The sequence below is a fragment of the Podarcis liolepis genome (assembly GCF_965112155.1).
Source record: "Podarcis liolepis genome assembly, chromosome: 16".
Classification (NCBI taxonomy): domain Eukaryota; kingdom Metazoa; phylum Chordata; class Lepidosauria; order Squamata; family Lacertidae; genus Podarcis; species Podarcis liolepis.
In genome coordinates, this window is record NC_139567.1 from 15,777,075 (window position 1) to 15,801,720 (window position 24,646).

The 24,646-nt window shown below is 50.5% G+C and overlaps 3 protein-coding genes across 8 annotated transcripts in view; 2 read left to right on the forward strand and 1 right to left on the reverse strand.

The window, feature by feature from the left end:
• IL10RA (interleukin 10 receptor subunit alpha) lies at nt 1–7,020 on the forward strand. Its single transcript, XM_083480287.1, has 7 exons — nt 1–104; nt 302–425; nt 591–769; nt 1,845–2,005; nt 2,469–2,619; nt 3,370–3,491; nt 5,006–7,020. Exons 1-7 carry the CDS (start codon nt 53–55, stop codon nt 5,900–5,902), a joined length of 1,686 nt encoding a protein of 561 aa, XP_083336413.1. The 5' UTR covers nt 1–52; the 3' UTR covers nt 5,903–7,020.
• The window catches only part of SMIM35 (small integral membrane protein 35), a 24,297-nt gene continuing 6,667 nt past the window's right edge, over nt 7,017–24,646 (reverse strand). The window contains exons 1-4 of one of the 6 annotated variants that reach the window (XM_083480291.1): nt 15,852–15,908; nt 13,705–13,821; nt 10,511–10,544; nt 7,017–9,939 (exon numbers count right to left, since the gene is read on the reverse strand). In XM_083480291.1, the coding sequence (XP_083336417.1) occupies nt 9,810–9,939; nt 10,511–10,544; nt 13,705–13,821; nt 15,852–15,867 (297 nt within the window). In that variant the 5' untranslated portion in view covers nt 15,868–15,908 and the 3' untranslated portion in view covers nt 7,017–9,809. Of the gene's footprint in view, nt 9,940–10,417; nt 10,545–13,704; nt 14,056–15,851; nt 15,909–24,646 lie in introns of those variants that run through there. The other 5 variants (XM_083480292.1, XM_083480290.1, XM_083480289.1 and 2 more) reach the window with 5 other exon arrangements.
• Nucleotides 22,691–24,646, forward strand: part of TMPRSS4 (transmembrane serine protease 4) — a 22,318-nt gene continuing 20,362 nt past the window's right edge. Inside the window, exon 1 of the mRNA XM_083480288.1 lies at nt 22,691–22,964. Within this exon, the coding sequence (XP_083336414.1) occupies nt 22,962–22,964 (3 nt within the window). The 5' untranslated portion in view covers nt 22,691–22,961. The remainder of the gene's footprint in view (nt 22,965–24,646) is intronic.

Sequence of the window (24,646 nt, forward strand, 5' to 3'; positions counted from 1 at the left end):
CAGCCTCGCTCACTCGCTGGCCCGCAGCCGCCTGGACTGGAGGGACGGGGCAATGCTCTTGGCGGCGCTTCTGCTGCTTCTACTGCGCTGCCTTCGGGGACACGGTGAGGATCCCGGGCAGGAGAGGGTCGCGGGACCTGACGGGGCGTGGGGCTTGGCTTTCTGATCCAGCCGCGGGGCTCTCCTTGCCTTCTGAGGGTGCCAAGTCTGGCCCGCCCGGAGCCCTGGCTTGGTCCCTCTTGGGCTCACCGCGGTGCCTAGCTAACCCAGGACAATCCGTCGGTAACCGCTGCCTTTGCAGGAGGGAAGATCCCAGCCCCGCCCGAGCGCGTGAGATTCGTGGCCGAGACCTTTCAGCACGAGCTGCGCTGGGAGCCACCGAGCACCGGACACGGGCTCTTCCTGTACGACGTCCAGTACATGCGGTAAGAAGGGAAAGGGCCGTCGCGGGAGGCACTGGGGGTCTTGGTGGGGCATCTGCACCGGCCGTCTTAAGTGTGGAAGGGTCTCTGTCGACATCCAAGGCAACCCCACCACCACCCCAGCCTCCTCCTCTCTCCTCACCCGCTTTGCCCGGTCCTCTCTTGCAGATACGGCAAGGTCGGCGGCTGGAACCCAGCGCTGAACTGCACGCGCGTCCGGAGCCATTCCTGCGACCTCTCCTACGAGACGCGGGAGCCCTCGAAGTTCTACTTCGCCAGAGTCCGGACGGTGACCGGGACGCGCGTTTCCAACTGGACCCAGACGAATCGCTTCGATCCCAAGACAGGTAGCCGCCGCAGATAGACCCCACCCCACCCCTGGGAAACCGGCAGTTGTGGGTGAACCGCGCCAGAGAATCCGGATTGGGAGCTGGTGCGCTTGACCAGCCCCGCCGTCGGGCAAGGAGATGCGCGCGACAGCAGCGAGGAAAGGGCTTTGGATCGAAGGTGGAGAGCCTGCTGTGCGTGCAGAAGGTCCCAATCCCCACTGGCATCTCCGAGCAGGGGCGGCAGGGAATCTCCTGCCTAGAGAGCCGCTGCCAGTCAGTGTAGGCAAGGCTGAGTTAGATGGACCCATAAAGGCAGCTTTCTAACGTTGCAATCCTGGGTGGCTGGCCGCCTCCCAGAGCCCTCTGCCCCCCAGCTCCCTGGTCTGTGTCCTATTGTGTTTATGTTGAAAATTGCTGCTTAGCCTATTTCTCCAAAGTGGCTAACAGACTGTGACAAGAAGCGGAATAAAGCAAACATAATCCCTAAAAAGAAACTTCAATGTACATTCAAATCACGAAATTAGTAAGACGTGAAGATGCCGTCACTGCAATCATGCACAGTTAATACAATTTGTGACCTTACTGTCTGTTCTTGGTTTGTTATTTTGTGTTGTTTGTTTTCCTAGCTGCAAAGAAATATCTATTTTTAATGACTAAATTAATAAATATCCAAATCTATTTAACAAATCCCAGCAGCACAATAATAATGCAGAGCTGAGCAAGCGGAACCGCAGCATTATAAGTCAGGCCTGTTTAAAAAATTGCAAGCATCCTCGGTGTCCGCGCACCCCAGGAAACATGAAAGGCCATTGGAGTTTGGGATGGGAACAACTCTTCACCAGCATGGCTGAAGGGTTTTTCCAGCTTCTTTGTTTTACAGGATCTGGGTCCAGGCTTTGTCAAGGGGTGACTGTCACCCACACCTCCCTTGCTCAATAGATGTGGACAAATAGTCGTGAGAAGGGTAGAGGGCAAATTCCCCAGTTTTGGACAACAGTATTTTCCTAACCTTGGAACATCACACTCAGGCAGTTTTTAAAATTCCCCCAGCAGAAATTCCCATTAATTCTTTGTGGTTGTTTCATTTTCCCAGCAACTCCTCGACTGGCAGGAGTGAGCCTCTCACTTTCCCACAACGTGATCCAAGTCAAGCTGCAACCTCCCACCAGCAGGTGGCACAATATAACCTATGAGGACCTCTACCAGTCGGAGGAATACCATGTCCATATCCGGAAGGTGTCTGACAATATCCAGGTAAGGCTGTGGTGGATGGCAGGGCACCCTGGCTGGAAGAGTTCAGGGGGAAGGTCTGCCTGTGGTGGGGGTGGGAGAGCACCCAGCTACACCACCCACTTTGCCGTCCCTCCTTCTGCTCTGCTGGCCACTGGGGGCGCTCTCTCTGGATGGGCATTGCACACTCTGGCAGGGAACCTGTCCTAGGTGGCCCCTTCTGTTCCCAGAGGAAGCCCTCTGGTGGTATACTAGGGAGGGAGGCAGTTGCTGAAGGTTCCAGGTGCTTCCCACAAAGAAGAGAAGGGCCAGGGCCAGTCCCTTTGGCATAGGGAGGGCTGGCCTCTTTGAGGATGCCAGGGGGCAGAGGAGACACCCTTGGCACTGACTGGGACTTGGCTAGAGCCGGATATCATTGGCCAACCTGGTGAACTCTGGCTGGAGTTGGACTGAGCTGGACTGACAACTCTCACATTATTTTCTGCAGTTTAAGTATGTTAAGACCAACCTGGAGTTTAACCTCTCATCGCTGTCATGGGGAGAGCGCTACTGCATCAGTGTGGAGCCACGGGTGGTCTCCCAGGCAAGTCCTGGCAAGAGGACAGAGGAGCAGTGTATCTCAATACCCACTGAGGAAGGTGAGGCTCCAGTCCCCTTCCTCCTCAGCCCCCCCCTTACTGTTCTTCTGTGTGGCAGAGTGAGAGAGAGAGGATGGAGATCAACAGGTACCAAAAAGAGAATGGGGGGGGGGGCGGGGAAGGAAGAGAGATCCACTGGAGGGGATTGCAAAGGCAAGCTGGGCCCAATAAAGCAGCCCAGTTAAATGCTTGGCGAAGAGTCAACAGCAGGAGACACTGGAAGCATCTCCTAGGCAGCTAATGACCCCACCCTCTGCATCTGCCACAAAGCATCCACGGGGTTGCTGTTCATAGGATCATAACATTGTAGAGTTGGAAGGGACCACGAGGGCCATCTAGTCCAACCCCCTGCAATGCAACGCATGGGGCTCAAACCCATGATGCTGAGATTGAGAGTCTCATGCTCTACCAACTGAGCTCTTAAGCTACAACCCTTTCTTTCTCTCCGTAGTATGTGTCTCTGACACATTTGCATCTGCACACATTCTCATCTAAGGAACCTAGCTGCGCCAGTCCCTTCCTTTACCTCCTCAAGGAGGCTTGGTTCATTGCGGAGGGCAGGGGGAGGGAGGCAAGAGAGCCAGTGCACACAGAGGGGAATGGAGGGGACACAGACTCGGGTCCCACAGTTGATTCTCCAGGTAGTCCTGTCTCTACAGTGCACTTAGCAATCTCCTGCAGATGCCTGTAGAACTCCCCCATCAGGCCTTCCGGTTGAATAATCAGGGGCCGCTGCTCTCTTCTCTGCAGACCATGTAAGATCCATCCTCATCTCCAGCTTGGCCCTCCTGACGGTGATCGTCCTCTGTGGCCTGGGACTGGGAGCAGCCTGTGCCTATGTGAGGAAACCCAAAGAGGCACCTCTCTTACTGGTAAGTGCTTCACAGGGAGGTTCAGAGCCCTCTCTCCCTATGGGTAGTCCAACTGTACAGGCAAAATAGGAAACTGAATCCCAGGGGTGCTTCTGCGGCCATGGAAAAGTCTTGAAGAGAGAGTCGCTGCCTGCACTTCTGTAGAAGGCAACCCAGAGGGGGATGAGCAGCTCATCAACTGCGTAGGACTTACCCTGCACATTCAGGGTCCCTTCTGCACCTCCCCACCTATTTACTCAGAGCACTTAGCTGTCTTTCAGGGAGTGTTTATAAAAGAAAACCAGGTTTATGTAAGGCAAAGCCATAGAAAATAAGTTGCTAATATTCCTATTTTGCAGATAGGGATTGAGGCTGAGAGATACTGACCTATCCACGCTGAGTGCACGACTGGGGGGTGGGACTCAAACCCACATCTTCCAGCCCCACAACAGCTGCCTCTCTACCACCAGATTCTTTACTTCCCCTGGGTGGATTCAGTTCCTTATCGAGCAAGAAGCTGGTTCTATCATTAGGCAAAGGATGGCAGGGGGTGGAGTGGGCATCAGCTGTGAGGTCTTAGAAGACACTGTGGTGTGCTCCACAAGCCAGGCCTGTCTGCTGCCCCTCCCCCAAGCTACCTTCCTGTCTTCAGCTGCAACTGGGGCAGGGGCTGGCATCCTCTCGTTTTTTTTACTTGGATTCAACTGACAACCCAGTCAGCTTAGATAACTGGAAGGGAGGAGGCTCCCTGTCCTTTGCTTCAGGCAACAAAGTGTCATGCTCCAGGAGTGCCCTCAGCGGTGAGGGTCTCAGTCCAGGAAGGGAAAGACTTTTCTCAACACACTGACCCAAGGGTGCAAGGTAGCCTCAACAAGTCCAAGTCAAGCACAGAGAATCAGTCTAGGTCCAACATGTGCTCCAGAAGCAAGGACAGGACACAGTCCAAGGTCAATACCGCAGAAGGTGCAGCTAGGCAGAGCAGTGAAATAGCAGAGACCTGCCTTGTTTCCAGCAACTGGAAGGGTCCAGAGGGACGCCTTACATACTCCAGCCTCCTAAACATCGCCCTAACCACAGGTGTTGCCAGTGAAGGATTCTCAGGAATTGCTTACCAACAACTGGGTCTGTAGATGGTGCCAGCAATCTTTGACCTGGACCCAAAGTTCTTGGCATCCCTACTGGTCGATGGGGTAATTCCACCTCCTCTTCTGACAGTCCCAGGGGTCCTTCATCAGGTATCAACGTGTGGCTGAGGGAAGGGGCTCAGCAGGATCCTTAGCATTGAATTCATGGGGTGCTGCCCGCTCCCCACTTAGTGCCTGGCACCAGGTCTGGGCTGCTCAAGACTGGCAGGTGAGTGAGTGAGAAGGACTCCCTGCCCCTCCAACCTGGCAAAGAGGAAGGAATATTGAGCGGAGTCTCAGATACAGGCTTTGGTTTCTGAAAGGCCCTTCCAGCTGTGACCAGCACCTGGTTGGTAGAAGTGTACAGAAGCCAGAAAGCCACAACTGTAATATTTTCTTTCTGCCTCCCAGAAATCTCCCGTAAAGCACAGTCTGCACTGGGTGCCAAAGGAGATGCCTCCACTCGGGATGCAAGACTTGGTATCGTGCTTAGAGGTGGATGCCATCCAGCCGCTCTCCTCCATGGGACTGAAGGACCCTGTCCATCCTGACAGCACAAAGTGTGGAATGGAAGCACCACCAGCACCACTGGGAGGTTGCTTCTGGCTGCCGACGCTGCTAACACAGGGTGCAGTGCTCAGGGACCTGATGGACAGCAGCGGCTGCAGCACAGACAGTGGCATCTGCCTGCAGGATCCTTCTGGCAGCCTGGGGAGGCTGTCTCTGGGAAGCAGTGAAGAGGGAGGCACCCAAGAGGACGAGATGGGTGGCCTCAGCAGGGAGGAGCAGCTCTTGCTAGAGGCTCCCTCTTCTTCCAGTGGGGCAGAGCAGGTGGCTCCAGAAGCTGAGGACCCACCCAAGGCCCAGATATTTTCTGGGTACCAGAAGCAGTCAGGGACACCTTCAGAGCTATTGGGCTGCTCCCAGCCTCCCCTCAGCACAGAGGACATGACCCCTTTGGAGCCCGTCTTGACTACTGGGTACTTGAAACAGGCCTCCGTCTGTGCTCCCTCTGGCCTTGCGAGGGACGGGACTCTTACCAATGACTTTCTTGGCAGAACAGAGCAACAGAAAGAGCCCTACCCTGCCAGCATCCCCCTGGAGCAGCTGGGATTGCCCCTTGAATTCCCCAAGACCCTCTTGGCATTGGGCTTCTTTAAGCAAGAGCTGGTGAACCCCTCTTCACACATCTCCCCACAAGTGAACTCTGTTCCACAGCTGAGCCTCGGTGTCCCAACCCTCCCACAATACTGGGTGCAAGGACTGCCCCCCAATAAGCTGAGTCAATGGGAGATAGCACAGCTCTAATGGAGCCACACAGAGAGGTGGGGGCTGCAGGGTGGAAGGGACAGGATCGGCGGGGGACGACGACCCTCCTGACAGCCCCTTTCTGTTGGGCAGATAGAACTCTAGTTCTGACATCCCTTCCCCGTGATACACTTTTCCTCTGTCCCCAAAACCCATACGTGTAAACCAGCATGTTTTATTCTAGTCACAGGCATAAAACATGCAGCAGGAAGGAGGCTGATGACGCCAGATGTTTCTGAGAAGCTCTGGGACCCAAATGCAAGAAGGGAGGTCAAGGCAGTGGTGCATGTCTGCCTGAAAAGGTCTGCAGCGACTAGAGGAAGGTAGCTGTGGGCGGTGGAAGGAGAGGACACTTCACACATCATTGGGGTTGTCTCTGCAACACTGAGCACTGGTAGCTTGTTGCTGGCAACAGCTGCAGTGTCTTCAGGATTAGTGTGTGTGTGTGTCCTTTCCTACAAAGAGTGCAGAGATTCCTCAGCTGCCTACCATTTATTTTGGGGCAGACATCATTACCGTCGCATTTCGCTTTGGAGACAGAAAGCATTGGTGACCCCATCATAGGCAATAGACACAGACTCAGCAGGACTGGCCTGTGCCTTTCTGAAGTGGAGGTCCCTTTGCTGGCCCTGAGCCAACCTGCCACCCCCTCCCCGTCCCTGTACAGCAGTGAGAAGCCTTGAGCCCAGAAAGCCCAGTTTCAGCCTCTGATGTCAGCCAGAGGTGCTCAGAGACGAAGGAAGCAGTTGGATCTGCCCTTGGCAGCAGCAAAGGGCCCTTCCTGACGATTCAGAAGATGGACTTGCCTCCTCCTTAGTGAGGGAACTTGCACTAGCCCAGATTCAGCCCCCTTTGCAATGCCAGGGCCAGCCAAGGATGCCCTGCCTTGGCCACTGATGTGAGGGGTGCTAAGAAATGTATTTGTTCAGCTGGGCACTGGCTTCAGTACCCAAGCTCACCTTGCCAGCCCTTAGGAAGAGGATTCTGTGAGCTTCTTTCAGGATTATTACGATTATAGGGAGGTCGCTAAATGTTCAAAATATTTTGTACAAACTGACTTTATTTATTTTATTTATTTTGTAAATCTATTTGGAGCATACAAGGTTTTTTTAAAAAATCAATGCATTTCAGTGTATTTATTTATTTAAAATGCCATGCCACTTTGAAGTGTTGCTTTGGGATGAAAACCCTCCGTGAAGCACCCAAGGACCAAGTGTGTGGTGCTTGCATTTGTGCAGAGCTGCTCACATGGCAGGTGCTGGTCAGATGCAGAGGCTCCTGGTCTGGCGAATGGTCTTGCTCTGTGCACTTCACAGCTCCCAGAGCTTTTCCTACTGATGTCAAGTGGACTGCAAGCACGCTAATGTCCTGAGTAGCTAAATGTACCCTCCCTTTAGGTACATTTGCAAATGCAAGCTTTTGCCCCCAGGTGGAAAGATCAAGTGACTGCTCTGCACATACATCAGAATGATTGCACCAGACCACTTCAGACTGCAGCGGGTGTGGGCAGCACATCTGGGAGAAAAGGTCTGTCCCAGCCCTAGCGATGGCACCTTCTTTTCTATTGCCAGGAGCTTTTAAACTTAGGGGAACATTTCAAACTGTTGAGCACCCCTCTGCCCTCTGAAGTGGCACAGTCCAGCCCATGGCCACCTGCAGCTGTACCTGCCAACCATCCTATGAGCCAAATCTACAAGGGCAGCCTTGGGTTTGTTTTGATGCAACGAGGAGGTGAAACTCCTCCCCTAGCATGGGCAGAGAGCCACAGGGGAGTTGTGCTTTGCAGCTGGCTCTAAACTTAATCCACCCCTAAAGAATAAGACACAGCTGTATTTGGCAAGCAAGACTATTAACAGCAACAGCAGGCAATCGTTTTCAAAGCCTAGCTATGTTCTCATACTCCGCTTTGCACCACTACAAATAATTTGTGCATTTGATTTTTTTAATTTGACAAAATTTGTATGCCGCTTAACTGTAAGTGAAGCCTCTAAGCAGTTTACAAAAAATGTAAAAGATACAGTAAATTGTCAGTAAAAGTTCAAGTTCTTTTACAAAGTCCAAAATATAATTAAAAGCAGCCGTTGAGCTAAAATTACAGATTAAAAGACACATGAACTTTTAGATGTCTGAGGAGACTTCCTTAAACAGAAAAGTTTTAGGGGGCACAAGGAAGTCAAAGGAATTGCAGCAGCTTCACCTCCTCATGGGTCTGTGGTTTCTTAGCTCCCCAGAGGAGCAGACTGGAGCTGAGCTGTGCAAGACAGATAGTTTCTCTGGAAAGCCTGGAAAACCTTCAGATACAATTTCTTGGAAAATTCCCCCCCCCCCCCACAACATTGCAGCTCTCCTTCAGAGGTTCTGGACTTCCTCTAAACAGGGAGCTGCTTCACAAATGACCAAGAAGAAATTCCACAGCCTTGTGCATTCCCCAAATTATATCACAGTGTGACGGTTGGAGGAAGTCTGTTTGCATGTTATGCAAAGGAGGTTTCAGGAAGTGGTCACTAGGCAGCTGCAGAGCAAGACGCAAGTCTTTTGGTCTCAGGAGTTGTGCTTTTTTGGTGGAGCTGTTGAATTTTTCCTTGGGTGGCTCTTTGAGTAAAACAACGAAGGTACGAGCAGGCATTTTCTTGCAAACCCCCAGCTCTATAAATAATGCCCAGCGCTATTGTTTCTTCCCAGGAGAAGCTCCCCAAGCTTCTATGGGTGGAGGGTCTTTCTCAGCTCTTCAATCCAAGGCACGGATTAATGGGAGATGCCAGGATCTAAACCGAGGCCTTGAAAAAGCAAAGCCACCAAACCACAGCCTGCCATCGCCCCAAGGACACTTCATAGAGTTTTCTCTAGTCTGCCCTGGTGACCTGCCAAACCATGAATCATGGGGCCTCAGTGCAATGTGACATGGAGCTACTACCTGGTCAATGGGGCAATGCCAAGCGTGGGTGCAGAGGGACTTCTTGGTAGGTTCCACCATCTGGGGTAGAAAGGAGTCAGATCCCTGCAAGTGGCAACTCCAATTCATGCCATTCATACACTTCGCAGAAGGGGAGAGTGTCCTGTTTTTGAGCATTGAATGGGGTGAGATGAAGGCTGACCAAAGCAGCAAAGAACCTTTTCCCAAAGAAGGAAACTTTTTAGCACTGAGAGGCAACCAGCTTGGCGTCTTCCAAGTCAGGGGCCCATTTTTCCTGAGAGCAGGGGCTGGGAGCCAAGAGTTGGTCCAGCAAGCTGTCGATGAACAGCAACCAGGAGCCAGAACCAAGGAGCCAGCAAGTGGAAATCCTAGGATGGAGTCAGAACTAGAGAATACCTAGGAAGGCAAAACGGCGACCCTCTCCTTGTCCAGGGAGGTTCAATGGGCAGCCTGGGTAGACAGAGCTAGGGCAGTACATTTACCACTAAACACATGGCAACCTGCACTTCTGTGCCTCTCCACATGGGGCAGCTGCACAGAACCCAGAGGCTGCCTGGCAGCTTCTGACAGAGCGGAGGGATATTCTGCAAACTTCTGGTTTCATCTGGATGCTTGCACAAGCTCCTGAGACCTACCCAGAGATTCCAACGTCCTCCAGCCCTGCTCCCTATAAGTGGTTGTTTAGGGACTGTGTCAAAAGTCCTGCAACCTCTCTCACAGAAAGCCAGGAAGAGCTGAAAAGACTCTCTCCCATTTTACGCACACACATTGCCCAGACCCTTGAGCTGTGCAGGGTGTGAAAAGATGGCACCAACAGTGGTAGTCTGGGTGGAGCAGCACCACGACCAAGCAGCCATATGCCCAATGGCTACTGCTGTCCAGCTGGTCCAAGACTCCTGGGCGACTTCTTGGAGAAGCAGTTGCCTGAGCTCCAAGATCTTGCTGGGAAAGAGAGTCACTGAGACCAGATTCAGAGTTGGCAGCTCCTCAGACTTAGGTGCCTCTGTCGTGGAACCGCACGTAGCCACTTCCTGCTTCACGCATGGAGCCACTGATGGTGAAGGGAGGGGCCAGTTCCACCTCCACCGATTTCAGGTTGCTAAAGGGGACAAAGACAGACAGACTGACAGTTGCCCACTCCCTCATTTTCTCCTAGAGCAGGCTTCCTCAGCCTCGGCCCTCCAGATGTTTTGGGCCTACAACTCCCATGATCCCTAGCTAGCAGGACCAGTTGTCAGGGATGATGGGAATTGTAGTCTCTAAACATCTGGAGGGCCAAGGTTGAGGAAGCCTGTCCTAGAGTACTGTTAGACAGGCAAACACAGACACACGGGAGAACAGGAGATGAGAGTTTTAGCATGCTGGTTCCAGTTGGCAAAGATGGAAACAAAGCCAAAATGGAAGTCATTCATCAAACCAGTAGAAATTGGTGTAGGAGTATGCAATATGTTAAGCCCCACAGAGGACTTTGTTTGGCCCTCTGCTGGCCCTCTCCTGGTTTTTTCTTGTGAGCAGTTGCTGCAGTGGTCTGGCATGTGCAGTCAGCTCACTGTGCTTGAGGGGCCCCCCGTCCCTCCTCCCTCCCTCTGTTAATAGTGACCATCACCCTGCAGAGGATCCAAGGTGAGCTAAAAGCTTGGGGTCTTGCAGAGTTTCATGGCCAGATGGGCATGCAGGTGTGTGTCTTTACATACCGGATATGGTAAAGGTTGAAGACAAAATTAGGCCCTGGAAGAAAAAGAAGAAGAGGGAGTCAAGAAACTGTTAGGAGCCGCAAGACTGACAGCATACCCTCCAACACTCCTCCCATGAAGATGAGGAGATTTCACCCCTCCCATATCCAAGAATCTGCTGATTCTCCAGAGAGGAGACACATCAAAGTGTGGGGGGGGAGAGAGAGAGACTGAGTGTTAGAGAGAGATCGTGTGTGTAGATAAGGTTGCTGCTAAGAGCAGCTGCAGACACTCAGTGCAGTTCAGCATTTTCGTTTAGACCTCATTTAGCTCTGTATATAGTTGTATATAGTTGTATATTATAGTTGTAGATAGAATAAAGAAGATATTCTACAGAGCTGCTCTCCGAGTCGTTTATGCTCTGCTATACTCTGCTATACTCTGCTGTGCAACGACTGTCTTCTTGTGGAAGTGAATCCGGTGCTCACAACTCTAAGCTGTGAGTCCACAGCACTTTGACCTGTTCCTGTGCAGAAGGTGGTCTCTGGAAGTGCTACCCAGCTCGCCTAGCCCAGTCGGGGCTGAAGTGAATGAGTCCAGTTCGTGGCACTGGCTCAAGGGCGATGCTGACAGAAATAGGGGCATCCTAAGGGAAAGCGAGACATTCTGGGATCAACTCAGAAACTGAGATGGCTTCTGTAAATCCAAGACTCTCTCGGTAAAATAAGGACACTTTGAGGGTCTGTGACAGCAGCTCTTGGAAACACAAGCATGGAGCCCACAAGTTATAGAGTGGGCCTGAGGGTCCCACAAGAGGTGATGGTGGCAGAGATCCCTGAGCAGAGCTCCTAAACTTTCCTAAAAGAACACATGTAGTTGTGTGAGGCCATAATTCAAAGCTGGGCCGTCCCAGTTGAGGAGGATTATGTATGTTAACCAGGGATAGGCAACCTAAGGCCCGGGGGCTGCATGCGGCCCAATCGCCTTCTAAATCTGGCCCACGAACGATCCAGGAATCAGCATGTTTTTATATTTGTAGAATGTGTCCTTTTATTTAAAATGCATCTCTGGGTTATTTGTGGGGCCTGTCTGGTGTTTTTACATGAATAGAATGTGTGCTTTTATTTAAAATGCATCTCTGGGTTATTTGTGGGCATAGAAATTCATTCACCCCCCCCCCCAAAAAAAAAACATAGTCCGGCCCACCACATGGTCTGAGGGAGAGCAGACCGGCCCACAGCTGGAAAAGGTTGCTGACCCCTGGTTAACTCTCCTCTCTCCACTGCATTGTTTTCCTAGTCCAAATCACACACATCCTGAGCTGCTACTTGCCACATACAGGGACTGTGTGGGAAATAATAAAAATAATAATAAATTTTATTTATACCTCGCCCTCCCCAGCCAAGAGCAGGCTCAGGGCGGCTAACAACCAATAATAAAAACATGTTGATTAAAATACAATTTAAAAAACAAGATTAAAATACAACATTAAAATATTAGGATGCAGTCTCTTCATGGCAATTCATGTGAAACCCAGAGTCTGACCTCGCTTTCCCACCCCACCCCAGTGTGGCCTTATAGTTTTTTTAAAAGTGTGGATTTTAACACTTGGACTGTCCAGAGTGAAACCCACAGGGATAACTGGAAACTCTTCGCAGTCCTGGGGATCTTGTTGAAATCTCCCTTCCTCTGCTCACCTCAGCTGCTTCTGCTCTGCCCTCCCCTTGTCAGGCTTTCAAAAATACCCTGTCATGCTGGCAAAACCCCTCAGGATGAGTCAGCACCAATAAGACCCGCTTTGTGAAGTTTCACTCCCGACGAGCTGGAATTTCAACAGCTCAGGCACCTCTGTGCTCTGTTGACGCAAGTTCCACATCTGTGGCATTAAACATCTGGAGTTTGCTGTCCGTGAGACCTTCCTCACCAGTTGAGGGGTAGCTCAACAATGACAAGGGCTGTATTTTGGCAGACTGGTTGCTCAGTTGGTGAGAGCGTGGTACAGAAAACACCAAGGTTGCTGGTTCGATCCCCGTGAGGGACACCTACATATTCCTGCATTGCAGGGGGTTGGACTAGATGACCCTCAGGGTCCCTTCCAACTCTATGATTCTATGAACCTATCATTCTATGAATTATTTCTAAATTTTCATCTAGACATATAAATCAGCATATGAAAAATGTATGCAAATTGGTAAACCCCTCTATGTGGACATATTAACCTGAGTCATTCCAAGCTAGCCCCAGCAGGAAATGCTTCTGGAAAGTCTTCATGTTGTTGCTTTTTAATGGGATAATTTTTATTTGAATTTTACAGTGTAACTGCAGACAACAAATTATTATGCAGATCACAAAGCTTATGTGTGTTTATGTAACTAATACATTTCAGTTTACATCACAACTGAGCAATAAAGTAACATACAGTAGTAACTGTTAGAAAAGATAACAGTAGACCCGCCCGTAAACTCACAGAACGTTAGCTGGCTCATAAAAATAAATCATACCTGTACCAGTAAATAATAATAATAATAGGCATCATGAATAAGCATCCCTTGTTACATCAAGAAGAACCATACAATATTATTACACAAGACCTATTGTATTAGCCAGATGCATTTATATGCAAGAGGCAAATTTTGACCATGTTCCTCTTTGCTAACATACATAATAAAACCAAACCATACTGATGTGAACCTGTCTTTCTTGCTCTGACCTCTGGAACCCCTTAGTTTATACATTAACTTTTCTAAAAGGGCTGCTTCCTGTACTTTGTTGTACTGATATGTGACCCTAGCACCTGCCAAGTCTCTCCAAAACTGGGCAATTGTAGCTCTAGCAGCCATCAGTAAATGAACCATTTGCTCTGTATTGGAAGGTCCTCATGCCTTTTGGGGGGAAAGAGGGTCCATGGGTCATGTGTGGGGAGCAGATATAGCCAGGGCAATGGGCAAGTGTCATGCCTACAGCCAGTGGCGTAGCGTGGGTTGTCAGCACCCGGGGCAAGGCAAGTAATTTGCGCCCCCTAACCCGTGGATTTGCGCCCCCTAACCCTAACCCCCAGATGTTGTGCGCGGTGCGGCCGGCCCCCCCTGCACCCCCCACGCTACGCCACTGCCTACAGCAGTTGTGTGGAAGCCCCCAGCCTCTGCTACAGATCCAGCCCTGGGCTCTCACTACACTACACTAAACTGCAACTGCAAACCACACCCCATACTTACTGTTCCAGCAGTGTCCTTCCTGGTACCACTTTGCAATGGTATAGCTAAGGACACCAAGGATCAAGAGGGAGAGACTGACGCCAAGGATGAGGCCAAGAAAGCTGATGGGCTCCCCTTCTGAAAAGACAAAGAGCCCCACAGATGGAATCCGGTCAAAGGAAGACATGGAAGAGCCTTCTTATCCCCCAAGGCTGATAATGGGTGATTGTAGGTGTTTGCTCTTAGGGCTGTATTCAATTCAGAATTGACCCATTGAAATCAATAAACCTAAGTTAATTATGTCAATTAACTTCAACAGGTCTATTGTCAGTAGGACCAGTGTTGAATGCCACCCTTAGTGCCTGGCTCCCCCCCCCCGTCCCCCCAAAAAAGAACGTGATTTATTTATTTATGCCGAGCATTTTATACTACCCTTTAATCATATTCCCAGTTCGGTTTGCAAAAAGAACAAACAATTGAAAGGTACTTTTAAATAAATAAATTAAAGCTAGAAACACAAAGTTATATTTCAGTGTTGTTTTATTGTGTTTTAATGTTGTTTTGTGTTGAAGTTGTTGAAAATTGTTTTGGATTATTTAAAAAAGACCAGTGGCACTGAAAAAGAGATTAATTTAGAAATGCACATACAGAACAACCCCTCCCCCCAACCAAGACCCACCCCTTGTAGCAGGAGAAAACAAAGGATACCAGAACAAAGTTTTCTGGAAAAAGCAAACTTTTTGTCAGCACTGGCTGAGGCACTTTGAGCAGAGAAATGCCACTATCCACAGTGCTTGCTGATGGTGGCAGCTTCTCACTGTGTTTTCAGGGAGCACCCTGCTGGCCATGCCAGGAGTAGCAGGATGGCCTTGAATTTTATTTAATAACTTAAAAGAGTTCTTACCTGCCCTCTCTGCAAGGTTCCCAGCAGCATGCCAAGATAGGTTGCCTCTATGCATGTGTGTTGGGTGAATGCTTTGGGTCTAGATCATCCAGCTAGGACAATCCAATCTCCTGAGAATTAGGGCTTGTGCTATTAGGGAAAGCCTCCCATCAGCTTCCCTGCTTTTCCCCGGATAAAGAGAGATCTGCAAAGTCAAAGTCTGCCTTTGCTCCCTCTCAATCTATTGCGTGAAAGGAGGGGACCTTCATATGAGCACAGTGTCAGAAAACCTGCCTCATATAACCAACATTCTTACATCTAATGTATGAAAGGGTTAAGTACATAAAGTAAACTGTCCTGCCAGACTCAGCTCACCTTGGGAAGGATTAGGTCAAGTCTTTGTTCCCCCAGTCTACCACATGAACTCCGCATGTGAAGAGGCTAAGCAGTTTCCTCCAACTTAGCTGCATGACTCTAACAAGCCTCTCTAGTGCTCCTATACTTTAATTTAGGAACTTTGATTTAAGAACTTTCCCCACTAAGCCAAGTTTTACTGCCCGTGACATCTTTTTCTGAATGCTGTATGGAAGAACACATGAATCTGACTTTTGGAGAGTTTGTAAGTAAACATTTTTAAATTACCCAATGTGTGGTCTCTTTCTATGTTAGGAGAAGAGCAAAGTTTTGGAACTCACAGGGGCATATTTTAAAGGTCTAGCAGCCTGCATTTCCACACTTTACTATGCTAAATATTTTGTGATTTTAAATGTCTCACCAAAGACTGCATGCCCCAAACTTGGGCCTTATCAGAAATTAGCCTTTCATACTTATATCTTTCCCATGCAACCAACACACAGCTACCCCTGTCTAGGGAGGTTATATGGGATTGTGAGTCTGCTGCTGCCTGGCAGAACTATATGCTGTTTACCTCCACCTATGGTCTCCTTGTATACTTCTAAATAAAGCAAATATTACAAAACTACAAAAACACCATGTATCTCCCGTGCTGTTCCTTATCCATAACACAGCTGGTTGCTCTGCCCTAAAACTTCTGGCCACTCAGAGAAGTGTCACAACAGTGGGAAACACACTGTGAAGGTGCCACCTCCCTGGTCCTTTAGGGTCAGACACCTGTGAAGGTAGTTTGGTTCCATGAGCTATGCAGTGTGAAACTCATGCAGCACCCATGTTCATTGGAAGTGCTCAGAGGAGCACCCAGAATACCCTCCCGTTTTAAGAAAAAGCCCTGAAGCCTGGAGGGGAGATAGGTGTCCCCTGAATTTACCTGTGTTGGGGTCCATCCTTTTCCTCTGCAGTCCAGCTCTTCAAACAGGAGCTCTCCCTCCAGTCATCCAAGCCAACAACCTGCCTGCCTGCCCCTGCTTTGCATACCTCTCACCTCTTAGCTGTGGCCACTCCCTAGATGTTGACGCAGAATGTTCCACGTTGCAGGCAAAGCTACTTCAAACATCCCACTTTGTGGGTGACAGAATCACAGCTGGCTCCAGCTCCAACAGAGGCTGGACCTCAAGTCAGGTCCAAGAGTGGCCAGGGGTGGCAACTCCCAGCCCTGCAGTCCTCCGCAGAACCTCTAGGATGCCCCTCTGCTACAAGAAAATCATGGGGATTAACTTGGGTCGGTTACCTATTGAAACCCTTTTGTATGCAGGGCAAGCAGAGTTTGACATGTAATCTTGGTTAAAGAGTATACGCTATTAGTTGCAATCGCACACAGAAAGTTGCTTGCAGAGTGTAAAAAACAGGCATAGGCAAACTCAGCCCTCCAGATGTTTTGGGACTACAGCTCCCATCATCCCTAGTTAGCAGGACCAGTGGTCAGGGATGATGTGAGTTGTAGTCCCAAAACATCTGGAGGGCCGAGTTTGCCTATGCCTGGTGAAAAATAACAAAGTAGTTTATTGTAGGAAATACTTCTATAACTTGGATATAAAAGTTTCTAGTTCTAACCTAGCCAGCTAATCTGGAGAACAACAAGGCACCCATGCCTGAGGATAGCTCAGTTGGTAGAGCATGAGACTCTTGATCTCAGGGTTGTGGGTTTGAGTCCCACATTGGGCAAAGGATTCCTGCATTGCAGGAGGTTGGACTAGATGACCCCCATGGTCCCTTCCAACTTGCTCCTTTGTTCTTCTAGAGGACGATTCAGGACTGACCTCTCATCTTGAGGTCCAAGCGAGGTGCGGGGAGGAGGAAGCTATAAACAGGATGCCACCTAAGACATATCAGTCTAACATCCAAGAGACAGAGAGGTCAGCTCAAGAGGTTAAAGGTACAGGGAGGGTCTGGGAATCTGGAGGTCCCTAGTCATAATCCATGCAAACCTCATGTCTGCAAACATCCATCAAAAATAATCACCTGGCCATTGTTGCATGCAACTGAATCTTCTGGCACCTAAGAATAATAATCACCCAAAGCAACCAAGAGTCATCAAACACTATAATTAAAATGCAATGAGGTGGGGGGAGACTCTGGAAAAAAAGATACCATACCCAAAGAATAGCATAGTCCAGCTGAAAGCTCCTCAGCACCAATAAAACCCTAGAGCAGTGTTCCCCAACCTTGGGCCTCCAGCTGTTTTTGGACTACAATTCCCATCATCCTTGACCACTGGTCTTGCTAGCGAGGGATGATGGGAGTTGTAGTCCAAAAACAGCTGGAGGCCCAAGGTTGGGGAACACTGCCCTAGAGGGAGCTCAGAACCACTTATCTGATATGGAGAGGAGCAAATAAGAGCGTCTGCCTGCTTATCTCCTGCTCAGCTCCAGTCCAATGCAGCCACCTTTAGGAAGGCAATGTGAGGACAGGGTAGGCGCAAATTTTGGCCTCCCACCTCTATTATTTCTTTAATTTCCTTAAGGCTTCTGTACCCTGCTTTTTGCTACTTGTCTCAAAGCGACCTACAGGAAGGAGTAAAACATACAGCATATGCAATTTGAAATATAAGTGAACGTATCTGAAAATCGGGGGGCAAAACCCCAACAACGATTGGGTCAACTTTCATAGAGCAAAGGCCTCCTGAAATAAGATCCTTTTCATCTGGCACCTATCACTTAACAAGGATATGTGGAGTTAGGGTTAAATTGTGTCTATTTGGCGCAAGATACACTATGTACATGCATGGGGGGGGGTCACTCTTATCTATCTGCCTCCATAATTTCACATGCTCCAGTGCTACGGTCTGCCCCATCTTATGTGATGCTTCTTAGGACACCCAGCTTGGTACTTGCAGTTTTGAGTGGCAGCAACCCCCCTCCACTCCTGGGTCCCAGACAAATATCTTTCCCAGCCTGACTACTCACAGGAATGGGCCACTGAGTTCTGGCCTCTCAGCTTGTGGTTGGATTAGGCAGGCAGTTCCTCCTTATCCCAGTCTCTTTGGACCTTCTCCCTTGTCAACTCCAGCCTGGGGGAGGGAACCAAAGCACAACCCCCTCCACAATCATGTGCTCTGGCTGCCCAGCGGCCAGAATTGAGCGTCCTGCAACCTTTCCATTTATGCAACCAGCAGAGTTTTTGGCATCAGCTACACCCCAGGAAAGGGCCTTTCCAAGCCATGTTTGTACAGCTGGGGACCAGAGGGGGCATGCACTTTCCCACACACCTCCCCACCACCTCTGCCCATGAAAACAGCCCTGCATGACGAATTGCTGCTCATTAGATGAAATCTTAGCCCATTCAAGGACTGAGCTAACAGAGGCTGGCAGGGCCCGCAGGAAGGGTCCTGCTAGACAAACCCGTTCCTAAGCAAACTCTGGCACACAATGAGAATCCTCCACAGCCCCAACTCCCTGGGCCTTGCTGGTGAGAAGGACGCCAAACAGCATGGGTGAAACCTGACCCAAATTGAGGCCAGCACCCATCACCCAGCAGCTGAGGTGCTTCTCTCTGAACCAGCGGCTAATCACCACTTTCAATCTTTCTGGCCCTTCTCACCAAACACAAGAGTTGTTCAGGTCTGCGTCTCTAGTTTCAGGGGCCTCCCGCCCTGGACAGTGCTTGTGCAACCTCACCACATACACTAAGGCAGGGGGTGGTGAGAGACCTTCATGCTTCTGTAAGTTTCTGTCTTCCGCCTGCACCACCACAAGTTGCTCTAGCACGGAAGCACGCCTGTCTCTGAGTCAGAGAAGCTCAGAAAATATATCTGATTGCCCAGCCAGTGTGTGCCCAGCTCTAGATTCCTGCAGCCTCTCCTGAAACTGCCCAAGGCTCTTTTTGTGGAGTTTGCTTGCCTCTGAAGGCTGTTAGTCATGGCGCATGACTCTCTCTTCCATGGTCCTTATCACAGAACGGAGGGCTGCAGGAGTTGAGTCAGTTGGTTCCCACACTCAAATTAGGTATACAGTGGTACCTCGGGTTACAGACGCTTCAGGTTACAGACACTTCAGGTTACAGACTCTGCTAACCCAGAAATAGTACCTCGGGTTAAGAACTTTGCTTCAGGATGAGAACAGAAATCACGCAGCAGTGGCGCGGCAGCAGTGGTAGGCCCCATTAGCTAAAGTGGTGCTTCAGGTTAAGAACAGTTTCAGGTTAAGAACGGACCTCCGGAACGAATTAAGTTCTTAACCCGAGGTACCACTGTACCGTACATGGTCCCCTGGCTGCTGGGATAAATAAGAGGAAAGGACTCACCACCAAGTTTCACATGAGTCCTTCATCCAAGGAAGCCGCCATCATTCGCTTTGCCTTTAGACTCAGATGGGCAGCAAAAACACAGGAACTGGCAAGGTCTCTGCACTCCTGTTGCACCTATTGAATCTTGGAGTCTTCCAACCTCACTGACTCCCCCCCCCCCCCATTAAAAGGCTCCTTCAGGTAGCTCAGCACCAAGTGGCTGCACATTGACAGGCTGGCAGAAGGTTGGGAGGACGTTTGAGTGGTGTCTGACCCAATCAAAAGTTCTCAGTTACACTGCAAACCAGACACAATGTGAGTCTGTTGCATTCAGGCAGAATGAATTATCTGCACTGTCGCTTAAGCGCAGCCCAAAGCCTAGACCCCTCCTCCTCTCTTCTCTTGAACTAGGATACAAACCCTGCTGCAGGCTTGTGTTTGGAGTCTGGTCAGGGAAGCATGTATAACCCTGTTTGATAATTCCACCTGTCACTGTTTAGTTTGACAAATGATGTGCCTCCTGTTCTATTTTTAGACCAGAGGTTCCATTGTTTCTGATGGCCGTATTCTTATCCTGCAGCTGCCATTTGATTTGACCATTGATAATTTTTTTAGGGTGAAGGGCAGGTTGTAAATATGTGAAATAAAAACAAATACATAATAGATCTGAGTGACGGGTAGAGGAACGACAAGTTCTGATTTAAGCACTGTTTGTGAAACGGGCCTTAATCCCTGACTCTTGCAGGCCTGACGTAGGGCTGTGTTTTGGTCTAGAGGAACATCAGGATTCACGTACACAAGAGCACATATTTCCTCTTCACAACATTTGTTGTGTGCACAAAACATCCAAGGCCCTTGAGTCACCTCAGCTGTGCCCAGGTGAAAAATGTACAGATCACACCCAATTTTCATTTAGAAGGAAGCAGGAACTGCACTTCTGCCCTGCCTCCATGTGCATGAATGTTCAAATCACTGATAAAACAATGTCTACTATCATTTGCATTGCAAAGGCTGGAAAGGCAGGGTGGGGGCGGTGTATGGATGTGCTGCCACTCCTATTCTGGATACAACCTCAGTAGCCTCCCAAACCTAGACCGTCTGCAAGAGATTAGGATCAAGGAACTGGTAGTAATCCACCACAACTCTTTCCCTCACTCCCTTCGTGGCCCAGCCCTACAAGTCCCAGCATAGAAGCCAACTCCTAGGGGCTGATGGGGCTGCCATCCTCCCCGCCCCCCAAAAAATTGAGGGGGCCGTCCCTAAAAGTTGATGGTCATTGGCATTCAAATGGTGTGTGTGCACTGCATCATGTGATCAGTTACACAGGGCCGGGCTTCCCTGGGCACCCCCAATATCTTATTCAAGTTGAGCCACATGGGAGCAGTTGAGCCTGTGCCTGAAAGCAAGGGGTGCTCCAATGCCTCCCACCCCTGCCCCTAACCTCTGGATTGTGCCCTGAGAGTTGAATGCAGTCCCAGCTGGGTTGAGGACACCTCAGGGACTAACATCTCTGACCAGTCTTTCAGAAGAGCTTGCTGAGGAGGCCTGTGGGCAGGTGAGGAGATAGCGCTGGAGGAAGAACTATGCCTCCTTCACCTGAGTCAACCTGGCTGAGTAATCGGCTCTTGGGGCACCTAGAGGTCTTCTCTGTTTTGACAGCAAGCTGTTTTTCCTTCTCGGCGAGAGCACAGCAGCAGCCCAAACGGAGCAGCCTTTCTGCTGACCTGAGTGACCCACCAGGCTCCCGGGTTCCCCGCTGTCTGTCTGGCGCACTGACAGCCTCCTTGCAAGAGACAGCCGCGTCCTGCAGCTCCTCCACCCGCGTCCCTACATTCGGGTGCACAAAGAGAGGGAGTTGAGGTCGTGGACTCGCCCTTGCTCCTGGTACCCACGCCAACCTCCTCCTAGGCAGTCCGCTGGCGGTGGTGGATGACGCCGCCCGGCACCTTGTCTTTTCCAGGTGTCTCTCCGCCCTGCCTGATCCCGCCCGTTCTTCGGTAACTTAACAGGCCGGCAGGGCGCACTGGGAAGGTGCCAAGGCAGCGGGCAGAGCCCGGCCCTGGTAGCTCCAGCACAGAGAGGCAGAGAGTGACTGGCAGGCAAGCAGGCGGGGCAGGGTGGGGCAGCCGAGGGCACCAGGAGGGCATCTCACACTGACGGCAAGGAGTCGCCCAGAGCGGGCGGGGCTTGGAAAACAGGCTTACTATGGGGCTTTGGGCGCATTTGGGGGAAAGGGCGGAGAGCTTGTTGGCCCCCACCCCCACCGGACTTTGTAGGATGGGAACAGACAGGCCATCCTGTGGCCTCCACTGGAGAGGCGGAGGGCTTGCCAGTCATTTCTGCTCTGGCTAACGCCAGATGTAAAACTCAGTTGGTTGGAGCGCGGTGTTGATAATGCCAAGGTTGCCGGTTCGATCCCCGTGAGGGACAGCTGCATATTCCTGCATTGCGGGGGGTTGGACTAGATGATCCTCAGGGTCCCTTCCAACTCCATGATTCTATTCGCTCCCCACCCCCGAAAACCCCAGACTGAAAGCTACCTTCCTCTCTCCAAGCCCAAGTTTCCCCAAGCGGTGGGTGGTAGTGGCGGGGCTTCATCGCTTTGCCTGATCTCTCCTTTTTCACCTGTCGATGAAATTATGCTTTGCACCTGGAAGCGCCCTTCGCCTCGCTCACGTCTGCCAATGCAGGCTGGCTTACAACTGGGCCAGCGGAACCACTGCCATTTCACCCACCCGGGTGTCCCCCCCGGAAGAGGGAACTTCCTTTCTTCCTCTTCGAGATCTGGCCAGCCCCTCGACGTTTTGACAAAGGCTCAGCTACCCACTCACAAGCCAGACAAGCAGGCGGCAGGAATTGGCAGGGTCCGGTTTAGAGAGGAGCAAGAGGTCCCCGGAGCCCAGCACCTCTCCAGGTCAGAGCTCAGCATCTCCAGATCTGCCGTCTTCAATGTCTGTTTGATCGCATCAGTTCCGCAAAGACTCTTTGGTCTCCTTCTGGGACTGTACCCCCAAGTGTGCTTTGTAAGCTGGTCTCCGACAGTAATAAATTATCTATATCTATCTATCTATCTATCTATCTATCTATCTATCTATCTATCTATCCATCTATCTATCACCTCTGTGATTCTGCAGACTGGCCTGAGTTGCAAGCGTCTCCTGTGTCCCTGGTTTCCCAATTTTCACCATCCACCTTGAAATACTTTTCCTCCCATCTTCCCCACCCCACCCCGGGGGGGTTCACTTTATGGACCACCCAGGCGCCAGGTATCCAAGGTCCCTTAGGGATGGAGGGTGTGCGCGCCTGTCTTTTGTGCTTTAGGAGGAAAGGGAGCCAGTCTTCCCCGACGCCCTATCCATCCTCCTTGCCAGGACTTCCCATTCGTGATAACTGCGGTGGGGGTGACTCACTCAGGCTTCACAAGTTAGAGGCAGGAGGAGGTGATGATGTTGCCACTGACAGGTGAGCGTCAGGTTACAACCCAGATCATCAGTCCCGTCTGACGACTCCAGCTGAGCCAAGTCTTAAGCAGGCGCGGCGGCGGCACAGCTCTGCTTGCCTGACCTCACACTCACAGCTGGCACGAAGGGGCAAGTGAGGAGAAGGGAACGGACCCACTCCAGACCTGGAAAGGACCTCGGTGACCTGGAGAGCAGCACATCGGAGCCCTCTGGGCATCCCTGGTGACGACAAGGGCAACGCCTCCTGCCCCTCTGTGAAGGTGACCGGAGAGAGAGGAGCCCCGGTTGCAATAAACATGGTAAGTGTTGTGTACTAAATTTGCTTTCTTCTGACCCAGTTACCAGGGTGGGGTGCCTTTCAACCTTTTTAGAAGAAACCACAGCACCTCCTGGTAACTGGGCAATAGGGAAGCTGGCAGGACCTTTGGGCACACAGACAGGAACTAATGGCAGCAACAACCTGCACTGTGAACAGCCAGTTACTAATTAATACCCCACCCCCAGTTCGTGTGCTTATGTTGAATGAAAGACAAAAGGGGGGTTTCTCTGTGTATCCTGAGTTGGCCACAAGACTAGGCATTAGTTTTCCACTGAGAGGTTTTGGAGCTTACATACACAGTAACCAGGAAGCCCCTTCCCTATTTCCAGATTTTTTTTGGGGGGGGGGGGAGTTGTGGCAGCAAAGGAAAGCTAGTCTGCCAATGGTCAGAGTTGAAGCAGATGGATCAGAGTTGGTGTCTGTTGAAACAGACTGAGCCAAATGAAAGTCAGATTAAGTCCCAGGGGCAAAAATGAGGGGCCTTCTGTTCTTAAGGGCAGATTCTCAAAGCAAAAGAACATAGGAAAAGCCTTTTCCTGCTGGAAAACCAATTGCCAGCCATACACCTCACAAGAGGGAGAGTGGGACACTGTTTGCCTGTTGTTTGCGTCCGCCATCTGGTATTCAGAGGTAGACTGCCTCTGGACATAGAAGTTCCACTGTGCTTTGCCTAGCAGGTGGACTTGGTAATTCCTTCTACACTGCTTTATGTCTGTGACGAGTGTGAGATGCAAAGTGGCCTTCTGAAATATCAGCTGAAAGCATAGGTGTAGCCAATAGGGGGCAGGCGGGAGCAGCTCCCCCCAGATCAAGTACAAAATAAAAATACTTAACTAATTGACCAATCACGTCCGTTCTGCCCTCCAAAAAAAATCCTATGTCTGAAAGCACTCCCAATTGTGAGGTTTAGAAAAGGATAATGTGCACATGGATTACCCTGAATATTCTGATGTGCTCAAAGTCTAAAAGGCTACACTACATAAGTGCAAAGTAGTTGTGGTGGTGAAATGAGTGGTACCCTGATAACTGAGCCTACAAATATGCAGGCAGCAAAGGAACCAGGAAGTGGCAGGCAGAGGGTGACAAGGAGACTTCGCTGCCTTCCGTTGCCCTGCTGCTGCAGTTGAGAAGTTCAGCTGGGAACCAGACACTGCTTTGAGCAGTCCTGCCCAGTTGCACCCTGGGGCTCCCCAGTGACAATGGCACTATTAATGCCCTGCCAGGGAGCGTGCCTTTCCGTGAACCGACAGGACACCTCTTCCCCAGCTGCTAATCACCAGCAGCTCTTTGTATAAGCCAACTGGCACCACTCAGACAGAAAGAGCAGCAGCCCTAATCGCTTCCAGGATCCACATTAGATGTCACCCTGCAGGAGGGATTTTCTGTGAATGGGAAGAAGAGACATCTGGGCCCAAAGAGAGGGAGGGCTTCAACTGCACCAGCTGAAGCAAGCTTTGTCACCCTGGAAGGCAGAGAGAAGGAACCAGGCATGTCAGAGAGCACTGCCTTCCTTCCAAAGGACCTCCCCAGATTTTGAGCCAAAGCAAGGAATCAGTCCGGGTGCCTATACTGCTAGGTTGGGTACTTGATCTTATTTTTCATATATTTGTAAAAGGATCTTTTAAAACCAACTCTCCTGTGGCTAATGAGTGGCTTTGTACC